We start from the raw sequence: 12,996 nt of genomic DNA, 5'->3' as shown, positions 1-12,996 counted from the left end.
AAGTATGTGATTGGTTTAACAATAGTGACTAAGGGAGTCAGGATAAACAGTGCTCTGTAGTTGAACGTTTTGAAAACAGTGTACTTTTTATGGGGTCCAATGGTGCTTTATTGCAGGATCTCGTGCTGACAATGTGCTTAGATCAAATCAAAATGTGTTTGTCACATGCGCCCAATACAACAAGTGTAGACCTTACCGTGAAATGCTTACTTGCAAGCCCTTAACCTGTAATTAAGGTAGTAGTTGTGGAATTGTTAGGTTAGATTACTTGTTGGTTATTACTGCATTGTCGGAACTAGAAGCACAAGCATTTCGCTACACTCGCATTAACATCTGCTAACCATGTGTATGTGACAAATAAAATTTGATTTGATTTGTAAACTTCTGACCCACTGGAATTGTGATACAGTGAAATAATCTGTCTGTAAACAATTGTTGGAAAGATTACTTGTCATGCACAAAGGAGATGTCCTTACTGACTTGCCAAAACTATAGTTTGTTATCATGAAATGTGTGGAGTGGTTGAAAAATGAGTTTTAATGAATCCAACCTAAGTGTATGTAAACTTCCGACTTCAACTCTGTCTGTCTGTCTTTCGCCCGCATGGTGCACAAAGAGATTGCCATGCAGTTCTCCAGCTGTATCCACTGAAAGCGCGCAAGGTTCAAGGCACAGAGCCGCGCACAGAAGACAGACCTAGCCCATGGGGAAGGGGGGGGGCCCACCGCGCCACACTGGGTAGCACAGGGCAACACTTTAAGGGGCATTGCACTAATAATGGCGCTGACTAGGGAAATGTTCCCGCTGTTCTTAGTGCCAGTCTGCACGTTCAAACTAAAACAATGTAGCTAATAATGGCATCTTTATGCTTTCATTAATAAAATAATGATACAAATATTATTTAAAAATGCCGACATTTATTTAGTTATGGATCCATAATGAATTACTATGGGAGTAAATATCACTGATTTACAAAAATATCCTCCATATGTAATTATTGGCGGAGAGTCATGTCATATTTTTCGATGTAGTGTAGGCCTATCGTAGGCAACATGAGTTTCACTGGTGTTGAGTAATGTGCTTTTAAAAGTGGTGTAGGTCTTATTTATTTAAAGAGCATTTTGAGGTTAGAAGCAATAGGATTTGAAGCAATAGCCTACAACTATTTTACTGGTCTTGATAAATCAATGAGATTTTTATTTTGACTGAATCTCCGTTTGGGTATTGGTTACACTACAATTCGGGTGTAGAAATGTTATGCTCTTAGTGCAACCTTTATTTAACTAGAAAAGTTAGTTAAGAACAAATCATTTTTTACAAGGACCGCCTACTCCTTCCTCCCCATTGGGGAATTGAATCCCGGTCTCCCGCGTGCCCGCATGACACAGGGATTCTTTAGCAAAATAGCCCAGTACTGTAGCCTACTGCCGACCATCACATTGTGCAGCGCCATATTTTCCATTCCATCCTAACGGAAACCCAGAGTTTTTTTAATTTATTTTTTCTTGGAATGGAAACACCATAATATTAAGCAAATTTAATTAAGCAAAATTTCTTAATCCGTCCCATATACTATGTTCTTACAAAAACATTTTTAAATTCTCTAGTACAGCCACTATTGAAGGCTATCAAATGCTTCTCAAAGATGCCATCTGGTGGTAAAACTAGCACTAACTAGCATTAATGGTAAGTGGTTGGCACTTAAATAACGTGTCATGGAATTATGCGGCACCATGCAAGCTGTGCCGCATTACGCTGCAACTTTTAAAGGACGGACCACTGTAACTGGTGTATTTTAACACCAATAAACCCACCCGTTTTTAAGAATGAATTTAGTATATATCAGTCTAGCAAACCAGGCAACTAAAAGCAACTTTCTGAACTATGTTTTGGTTCGTTTCTAGCTTGTTACCTGCATTCCAGTTCAATTAATGACCATATCTTATAGCTGACAACGTCTTGACTTGTATTCGTATTACAGGAAAATAAACTCGCAACAGGATCATTATTTGCAAGTTAATGGCGAGCTAAGTATAGAAAATAGCTTACGGTTGTGAGTGGGAATAAATAAAAGCAGGGCATTCTACCAGAGAATTTTAGAACTTGGACACTGTCTTGTTGTCCTAACGTTATATCCTAATTTGACTTTAGTGCAGGTCATGTTTTTCTTCACATTACCATCTCTGGTAAACACACACTATATAAAATATACGTTTATTTGTCACATGCACAGGATACAGAAGGTGTAAACGGACAGTGAAATGGTTACTTGCATATTGTAGTCTTTTGTTTAGACATGTAGATGGCTAAACAATGAACCATAATCCCAACTCATAATGTTACTACCCTACATGAATCTGCAGGTAGCCAAAACTAACCAACAAGGTTCAATGTTAGCTAGCTAGCTAACATTAGACTAATAACTAGCAATGCAAATGACTAGCAATGCAAATGCCTCTGAGATACGAATAATATTACTACACTGATCATACACGTAAAGTTAGCTAGCTAACAGTACGCTTTAACTTGCAATGAAAACAACTTTCTGAGAAAATTAGAAATGTATAATATCTGAAAATGTAGCTAGCTAGACTCTTACCTGTATGCATGGATGAACGCTTCTCTGTCACGGATGCCATGGTTGCCCTTAGTTTAAAGATGTAATCCAAAGACAGGTGTTTTATACAACCGCTTTCTGTGTGTTCTCTTTTTGACTCCCTCCGCATATTTGCAATCAAAAACCAGAATTTTCTCCTTAGCTATCATACTCTGCTTCCACTGGACATTCCACTGATTTCAAAACTCGGTCCTCCATAAAGTGGAGCGGATTAGCGACACTTTTGCAGTTCTTTGTGATATCTTTCAAAAAAGCTGCGTTAGAAAGGATTACCTACACATACTGAGAAGTTATAGACAAGTGTGCTACATGGCAGACCAATCCAAACTCAACTTTTGGCATGTCCAGCCCATCCATTATCTCAGCCAATCATGGCTAGCGGGAAAGTTCCTGTCTTTTTTCCGTGGCTAAACTAACTAGGCTCGTAATTTTACTATTTTATTCATATTTACAAGTTTGTTATTAAGGCATGAAAATTCACATTTTCCAGAAGACATTTCTACCAAAAAACACATTTTGATAAAAAATACATGTTTACCTTCAAATGCCTCTCCTGTGAAGTAGTGAGGTGCGACATACACCTAGTTTCCTGAAATGAGACACATTTGTTTAGAGCCAGGGGGTTATATATTAAAAATAAAGAGAGCTGTGTGAGTGCACATTTGAATGTGTGCATGAACATTTCTAGTATATTGAAATGGTTTATGTTCATTGGCATGTTAAGGGTGTGTGGACTATCTGTGTTTCTGACTTGTCCATGATTGACATCCATCATTATCTCTTCTCTCCACAGGCTGGTAGATGACCGCTGTGTGGTACAGCCCGACACAGGGGACCTAAACAACCCCCCAAAAAAGTTCAGAGGTAAGAGAATGGTTTACTCCCCTCTCATTCTACTATAGCAGTTTACGCAGCACCACGTCACCTCAGTAAATCCAGCCTGTTTACACAGTGTTTTCCACTGGAGATGTATCTTCTTGTATTACACTGCGTTTCTCTGGTGATAGCGCCAGTATCCCTCCCTGTCCACATAGATTTCAAAAAGGGCTGCTCTCTTTGACACTGTTGTGTGTGTGTGTGTGTTGTGTATCATCTTGTCTATGTTTCCTGCTCAGATGTGATTCTGTGAGAATAGGAACATATTGAGGCTCATGAAGGGAGATGTGTCTCTGGCTGTTGGGTTATTTCTATCCCCATAACAGGAAGTACAACTGAACTCACAACCTTTAAGTCTCAGGTCAGGGGTCGTTATCAACCATGGAACATTTTTGGCCTACAAACATGATGTGCAATGTGAGTGTGTCAGGCTGTGACTGTAGCCTGTGTGTCTTTTATACCACAGGTGGGTTTAATCCTGAATGCTGATTGGTTAAAACAGCATTCCAGCCGGTGTCTATTCCACATGTTACCACCGGCTAAATCTATGATGTTAAAATGTATATTTACTCTGATCCATCTGACTGTGCAATCCAGTGCCTCGTCAGCCCAGCCAGGCAATTTTATAAACTTGATCTCCGATTTTTTTTAAAGTATCTAGACATTATTTCACATTTCTGTCGGGGCGAGACAGGCAGGCAGGCAGCATTTCTCAGCCAGTCAAAATCATGAATCAGCTGGCATCGTTTTCTTGGATATATGTGGACTGATTCAGGAAACTAGGCGTATGTCGCAAGTCACGAATTCACAGGAGAGCCGTTTTGAACATAATTGTTTTAAATCAAAATGCGGTTTTTGCAGAAATGCCTTCTCGAACATTTGAACTTTCATATGCCTTAATAACAAACTTTTATGCCATCTGTAAATACGAATAAAGTTGTTAACTTAAGAGCGTAGTTGGTTTAGCCAAAGAAAAAGCAGGAACGTTCCCGCTAGCCATAATTGGCCGAGATAATGAGTGGCTGGACATGCCGAGAGATGAGTTTCAGATTGTTCTGCGGTGTAGCATCTTGTGTCTACAAAATGAGCTGCTCATTATGCGTAGATAATCCTTTCTACTGCATTTTTTTTCTAAAGATATAACGTTAGCCATGGAGAACTGCAAATATGCTGCTACTGCTCTCAATAACATTGCTGCCCTGAATTTATCAAGCGCTATCGACAAAGGTCAGTGTGAAAAAGTTGTGATGAGCTTCTTTCTGGAGGACGATCGTGCCATGCTGACTCTCTCTGACTCTGAAAATGAATCAGACGATGAGGAAATAAAACATTTTCATTGAAGAATACATTGTAGAGTCTTCTGATGACGGTGATGGGGAAGAAACGGCGATCAACAGTGTTGTCACGGAAGAAGTTGACAGAGTTTTGAAATCAGTGGAACACAACAGGCCAAACAAACTGCAAACTAAACGGAAATGACACAGGATGTCTTATTTAATGAAAGGGGTTGCAGTCTGCCGTGAAGCTTTCATCCATGTATACGGGTAAGAATCTAGCTACAGTTTCAGATATTATACGTTTCTAATTTTGTCATAAAGTTGTTTTCATTGCAAGTTAAGGCTTGCTGTTAGCTAGCCAGCTGGAGTTCGATGGCTGGCTTGCTAGCTAACGTTAACATTGAACCTAACATATTTGGTAAACTTTAGCTATGACAATTGGTTTGTATTGCTAGTAACGTTACTTTATGGATTGAGATTATAGTTCATTGTTTAGCTAGCTAACATTAACGTGACATGTCTAAACCAAAGACCCCAAGTTAAAACTTGCTGTTAGCTAGTTAACGTTAGCTGAGGTTAGATTGCTGGCTTGCTAGCTAACATTCATTTATGTGTATGAATTGTGTGTAACGTAAGTGATGTTTTCTCAGAATGCCATTTCACATTGCTAGTTATAGCCTAATGTTAGCTAGCTAACATTGAACCTATTTGGTTACCTTTAGGTATCTATGACAATCGGTTTGTATTGCTAGCTAAAGCTTGCAGTTAGCTAGCCAGCTGACGTTAGATGGCTAGCTATCTATCTAACGTTACGTGTATGAAGTGTGTGTAGCGATGTTATCTCAGAATGCCATTTCTCATCTATTGTATAATAATGCTCAAAATTTGTCTTTCAACATCAGTAGAACCAGCCTTACTCTTCTCCACCAGTCATACAAGGAGAACGGTCTAATGCCTTCCATCAAAAAGAGAGCTGGCCCAAGCAAGCAAAGGCAGCAGCGCAGGTATCAACTACATGCACCATTTCTTCACCAACTACAGAGTTGGGGAACAGCGTGTGTACCTGAATTGTGATAACTGCAGTGGCCAATACCAGAACAAGTTTGTGCTCTGGTATTGTGCCTGGTATGCACAAGCTCCACCAGTCTGGACCTTCACTACCTGATCACAGGCCACACCAAGTTTGCCCCCGACTAGTGCTTCGGCCTCATCAAGCATTGCTTCAGAAAGACCAAAGTGGACACGGCTAGACAAACTTATTTTTTGGAGAAGATCAGGGAGTTTTGCGACAGAGGCTATGGACATCACATACCCTACACCAAAGTCAAGGGCAGAACCAAAACAGGCTCTCCGAAATATAGATTCCCTTGTTCATGCATGGTTCGGACGAACCAGTCATCAGCAGTATCTGCAGTGCCTCTATTCAAAGGACTCTCTCCTAACACACACGCCATACGTTGCTGCTACTATTATTATTATTTTTTATCCTGCTGCTCAGCCACTTTACCCCTGATTGTATGCATATAACCACCTCGTCTATCACTGATATCGTTATTGATCTTGTTCTTGTACATACTGTATTTTATTTTGACACTATTTCTGATATTGCTACTATGCAAGTAACCATTTGTCTGTATCGTTTGCACCTTCTGTAGAGACCCATCCACTTAGCAAGACTTAGCAAAATATTGATATATAAAAGTAATATTGATATGTGTGGTCGTAACATGATTTTGTTACATACCACAACAATATCATGTGACTGTATCAATTGTTCACCACATAAATATATGGCGCATGCATCTGTTTATGTACTGTACATGTGCACCTCACTCAAGTTTCAACTCAGGTTGCACAGCCTTACCTTGTGTATGGAATACTATGTGATAGGTGCGTGTGTAACAGTATATAAAGTATGCTAATGTACTGGTGTGAAGGCATTTGGGCAGTGGTCAAAAGTACTTAAGTAATACTTTAAAGTACTACTTAACTATCTTTTGGGGTTATCTGTACATTACTTTGCTATTGATATTTTTGACAACTTTTACTTCACTACATTCTGAAAGAAATGTACTTTTTACTCCATACATTTTCCCTGATACCTAAAAGTACATTTTGACATTAAAATTGTCCAATTTACACACTTATCAAGAGAACATCCATACTGCATCTGATCTGGCAGACTCACTAAACACACATGCTTCGTTTGTAAATTTTGTGTGTTGGATTGTGCCCCTGGCTATCCTAAAAAAAATTAAAGAGAATAATTGTGCTGTCTGATTTAATATAAGAAATTTGAAATGATTTATACTTTTACTCAAGTATGACAATTAAGTACTTTTTCCACCACTGGATGTGGCTGGGGGTTATAGCATTTCTTTAACATGATCCATCAATTTAGACAAGTGTCTCTGGGTAAGCATCATCTAATATTTATAAAATATTTTTATCTGGATACATTCAGTTTACCTGGAATTTTTCCTTGTTGTAGGCTACTACCACTTTTAATCTTAATTCTTTACTACACTACTCACTGTTTAGCACATGACCCCATGTGAATCCTTAAAGAGAAGGGCTGGCTTAAGAGGGTGTGAACAATACTGAATGGGCGTAGACAAAGGAGAGCTCTGCAGTAGTCACCAAAACATTCAAAGGCCCTTTTTAATCAAAAGTGAGTTTACAAGTGTATCACCCCTCAAAGCAGAATTACTTTCCCATTGTTCCTCAAAAATGCTGTGTATGATATACCATTTTGTAGCTCTGAGTCTCTACTTTTATCCAATGTTAAAAATAAAAATGTTACATTTTGCTACATAGGACTGGATCCAGGTGGTGAGTCAAATATACAAAGGTTTGAAGTGATTGTGTTACCTTAGTTGTTGGCTAGCTCCTCCGAACAAAAGTGTCCTGACGAGAGAGTACATTTTTCTATGCCATGTGAAATCGCACCTCTTTATCTCATTGTAATGGGGGCATCCAAATAAAGGTCACTAGAAAACAGCTTATGCAAATGCAGCTACTGCTGTTATTCTGGCTGCACTGTTTGAAGTGACTGTAATTTGGTTAGCTAGCAAGCAAGGGATAAGAACGTTGCCAGCTAGTATGGCTATGGAACAGTTAGAACAAACAACTGGGTCGTGTCCGTAGATAAAGAACAAAAAGACTGAATGACTGGGTCGCGTCTCTGGCAACATATAGAACAAACGACTAGCCGGCTTGTGTAGAAACCATAGATTAGTATTTCACATCCGTTATATCAGGACTATATTTTGTGGAAGGATGAAATAGTATGAATACATTTATCAAAATAACGTTTTTAATGGAAATATGTCAATCATTATTTGAATAAATATGTTGGTAACCCGTTGTATTGGCACGGTTTGCCGGTCCTCGACTTGATCTTGGTTCTAACAACACCGATGCCAATATTCTCCCAACACCGGCTTCCTATAGGGCATTATCACTTACATGTACACCACAAAATCTGTCTAATAAAATACAGTATGTTCATCATTTTAGTCTGGATTTAGTTGGATGTTCCATCTATTTATTTTAGGTTTTAGCATTCGGCTGTGTTAGTGTCTAATTATTGCAGAGGAGGTGAGAAAAGTATGATGTAACTCTGCAGTAATCAAAGGATTGTATAAGTAAGTGTCGCCCCGAGAGGAGTTAATGAGGATGTTTCAGCATGGCTGTAAGGCATTGAGACTAACAAGCATTCCACTCATACTGGGAGTTAGTTGCTACATTACATGATGTGGTTTAATGCGAGTGGGGCTCTGTCTATCGTACATTGTGACCATTAGCTGCAGTCTAGAGATTTGTAGTGTATTTATAACCCATAAAGCTTGGGTCTCCTCAGAGTACACTGAATGACAATTGTGTCTTTGATGTCCCAGGGAAGTTCTCTGAGTTTATCTCCTCCTAGGAGACTGTTACCAACACAAACCCAAGCCAGCTTCTGTCTATCTGTCTGTACAGTAAAGTAAGTGTTTTTTTTGTGTGTGTGTTAGTCTGTATGTGGAGTCAAGTTATCTTTGTGCATGCTTGTGTCTGTGTGTGCACTCCCACTAAGTGGTCAAAGTGGCCATGGTAACCCCTCCTGCATGGACTCATCTACTGGTGGTGATGACATGTGTTGGCGACACTTGTTATCATGAGAGAGAGGGAGAGAGAGAGAGACCAAACAAACAACACAAAGAGTTATCTATCCAAAACTGAATGTATGGGTAAGCCACTTCTTCAATCTTTCTGGCCCTATAAGAAAGAACATACAGCAAAAACATATACATGATCAAATACAAATCTTAGAATCAAATATTAAAGACTATCAGAACCCACTGGACTCTCCAATTTATATTGAATGAAATACAGGACAAAATACAAACCCTCCAACCCAAAAAGGCCTGTGGTGTTGATGGTATCCTCAATGAAATGATAAAATATACAGACCACAAATTCCAATTGGCTATACTTAAACTCTTAAATATCGTCCTTAGCTCTGGCATCTTCCACAATATTTGTAACCAAGGACTGGTCACCCCAAGCCACAAAAGTGGAGACATTTGACCCCAATAACTACCGTGGGTTATGCGTCAACAACAACCGTGGGAAAATCCTCTGCATTATTATTATTAACAGCAGACTCGTACATTTCCTCCATGAAAACAATGTACTGAGAAAATGTCAAATTGCCTTTTTACCAAATTACCGTACAACAGACCACATATTCACCCTGCACACTCTGAACAAAGGCAACGTTGATTTCAAAAAAGCTTTTGACTCAATTTGGCATGAGGGTCTGCTATACAAATTGATGGAAAGTGGTGTTGGGGGGGAAACATACAAGATTATAAAATCCATGTACACAAACAAGTGTGCAGTTAAAATTGCCAACAAACACACACATTTTCTTTCCACAGGGCCGTGGGGTGAGACAGGGATGCAGCTTAAGCCCCACCTCTTCAACATACAGTTGAAGTCGGAAGTTTACATACACTTAGGTTGGAGTCATTAAAAATCGTTTTTCAACCACTCCACAAATTTCTTGTTAACAAACTATAGTTTTGGCAAGTCGGTTTGGACATTTACTTTGTGCATGACACAAGTCATTTTTCCAACAATTGTTTACAGACAGATTATTTCACTTATAATTCACTGTATCACAATTAGAGATCCACCGATTTGATTAGGGCCAATATCAAGTTTTCATAACAATCTGCATTTTTGGACACGTTTATGGCCGATTTACATTGGCAGGCTGACTATATGTTACGCGAGTGCAGCAAGGAGCCAAGGTAAGTTGCTAGCTAGCATTAAACTTATCTTATAAAAAACAATCAATCTTAACATAATCACCAGTTAACTACACATGGTTGATGATATTACTAGTTTATCTAGCTTGTCCTGCGTTGCATACAATCAATGCGGTGCCTGTTAATTTATCATTGAATCACAGCCTACTTCGCCAAACGGGTGATGATTTAACAAGTGCATTCGCGAAAAAAGCACTGTCGTTGCACCAATGTGTACTTAACCATAAACATCAATGCCTTTCTTAAAATCAATACAGTATATATTTTTAAACCTGCATATTTAGTTAATATTGCCTGCTAACATGAATTTCTTTTAAATAGGGAAATTGTGTCACTTCTCTTGCAATCTGTGCAAGCAGAGTCAGGGTATATGCAGCAGTTTGGGCTGCCTGGCTCGTTGTGAACTGTGTGAAGACCATTTCTTCCTAACAAAGACCGTAATTTATTTGCCAGAATTGTACATAATTATGACATAACATTGAAGGTTGTGCAATGTAACAGCAATATTTAGTCTTAGGGATGCCACCCGTTAGATAAAATACGGAACGGTTCCGTGTTTCACTGAAAGAATAAACGATTTGTTTTCAAAATGATAGTTTCCGGATTTTACCATATTAATGACCTAAGGCTCGTATTTCTGTGTGTTATTATATTATAATTAAGTCTATGATTTGATAGAGCAGTCTGACTGAGTGGGGATAGGAAGCAGCAAGCTCATAAGCATTCATTCAAACAGCACTTTCCTGCATTTGCCAGCAGCTCTTCGCTGTGCTTCAAACATTGCGCTGTTTCTGACTATCAACTCACGAGATTAGGTTGGCATACTATAGTGCCTAATAAGAACATCCAATAATCAAAGGTATATGAAATACAAATGGTATAGAGAGAAGTAGTCCTATAATTCCTATAATAACTACAATCTAAAACGTCTTACCTGGGAATATTGAAGACTCGTGTTAAAAGGAACCACCAGCTTTCATATGTTCTCATGTTCTGAGCAAGGAACTTAAACGTTAGCTTTTTTACATGGCAAATATTGCACTTTTACTTTCTTCTCCGACACTTTCTTTTTGCATTATTTAAACCAAATTGAACATGTTTCATTATTTATTTGAGACTAAATTGATTATATTAAGTTCAAATAAGTGTTCATTCAGTATTGTTGTAATTGGCATTATTACAAATTATTTATATATATAAAAAAATCGGCCTATTTTAATCGGTATCATCTTTTTTTGGTCAATAATTGATATCGGCGTTGAAAAGTCATAATCGGTCGACCTCTAATCACAATTCCAGTGGGTCAGAAGTTTACATACACTAAGTTGACTGTGCCTTTTAAACAGCTTGGAAAATTCCAGAAAATGATGTCATGGCTTAGAAGTTTCTGATAGGCTATTTGACATAATTTGAGCCATTTGGAGGTGTATCTGTGAATGCATTTCAAGGCCTACCTTCAAACTCAGTGCCTCTTTGCTTGACATCATGGGAAAATCAAAAGAAATTAGCCAAGACCTCAAACAAATTGTAGACCTCCACAAGTCTGGTTCATCCTTGGGAGCAATTTCCAAATGCCTGAAGGCACCACGTTCATCTGTACAAACAATAGTACGCAAGTATAAACACCATGGGACCATGCAGCCGTCATACCGCTCAGGAAGGAGACGATTTCTGTCTCTTAGAGATTAACGTACTTTGGTGCGAAAAGTTTTAATCAATCCCAGAACAACAGCAAAGGACCTTGTGAACATGTTGGAGGAAACGGGTACAAAAGTATCTATATCCACAGTAAAGCGAGTCCTATATCGACATAACCTGAAAGGCCGCTCAGCAAGGAAGAAGCCACTGCTCCAAAACCACCATTAAAAATAGCCAGACTATGGTTTGCAACTGCACACGGGGAAAGAGATCGTACTTTCTGCCCATAATGACCATCGTTATGTTTGGAGGAAAAAGGGGGAGCCTTGCAAGCTGAAGAACACCATCCCAACCGTGAAGCACGGGGGTGGCAGCATCATGTTGTGGGGGTGCTTTGCTGCAGGAGGGACTGGTGCACTTCACAAAATAGATGGCATCATAAGAAAGGAAAATTGTGGATATATTGAAGCAATATCTCAAGACATCAGTCAGGAAGTTAAAGCTTGGTCACAAATGGGTCTTCCAAATGGACAATGACCCCAAGCGTACTTCCAAAATGGCTTAAGGACAACAATGTCAAGGTATTGGAGTGTCCATCACAAAGCCCTGACCTCAATCCAATAGAAAATTTGTGGTCAGAACTGAAAAAGTGTGTGTGACCAAGGAGGCATACAAACCTGACTCAGTTACACCAGCTCTGTCAAGGAATGGGCCAAAAGTCACCCAACTTATTGTGGGACGCTTGTGGAAGGCTACCCGACACGTTTGACCCAAGTTAAACAATTTAAAGGCAATGCTACCAAATACTAATTGAGTGTATGTAGACTTCTGACCCACTGGGAATTTGATGAAAGAAATAAAAGCTGAAATCATTCTCTCTACAATTTTTCTGACTTCTCACATTCTTAAAATAAAGTGGTGATCCTAACTGACCTAAAACAGGGAATTTGTACAAGTATTAAATGTCAGGAAATGTGAAAAACTGAGTTTAAATGTATTTGGCTAAGGTGTATGTAAACTTCCGACTTCAACTGTATATCAACGAATTGGCGAGGGCACTAGAACAGTCTGCAGCACCTGGCCTCACCCTAGAATCTGAAGTCAAATGTCTACTGTTTGCTGATTATCTGGTTCTTCTGTCCCCAACCAAGGAGGGCCCACAGCAGCACCTAGATCTTCTGCACAGATCTGTCAGACCTGGGCCCTGACAGTAAATCTCAGTAAGACAAAAATACTGGTGTTCCAAAAAAGGCCCAATTGCCAGGACCACAAA

General features: G+C 39.1%; 1 protein-coding gene across 2 annotated transcripts in view; it reads left to right on the top strand.

Moving 5' to 3' along the window:
• LOC139560316 (inositol 1,4,5-trisphosphate-gated calcium channel ITPR1) overlaps positions 1–12,996 on the top strand; it is a 162,177-nt gene that overhangs the window by 14,285 nt on the left and 134,896 nt on the right. For both annotated transcript variants that reach the window (XM_071376986.1, XM_071376979.1), the window contains exon 3: positions 3,411–3,481. In XM_071376986.1, coding sequence (XP_071233087.1) covers positions 3,411–3,481 — 71 coding nt within the window. The remainder of the gene's footprint in view (positions 1–3,410; positions 3,482–12,996) is intronic.

This window comes from Salvelinus alpinus, chromosome 2 (assembly GCF_045679555.1).
Source record: "Salvelinus alpinus chromosome 2, SLU_Salpinus.1, whole genome shotgun sequence".
In the NCBI taxonomy this organism is placed as follows: domain Eukaryota; kingdom Metazoa; phylum Chordata; class Actinopteri; order Salmoniformes; family Salmonidae; genus Salvelinus; species Salvelinus alpinus.
Note: the sequence above shows the minus strand (reverse complement) of the source record. Positions and strands in the feature narration are given on the sequence as shown.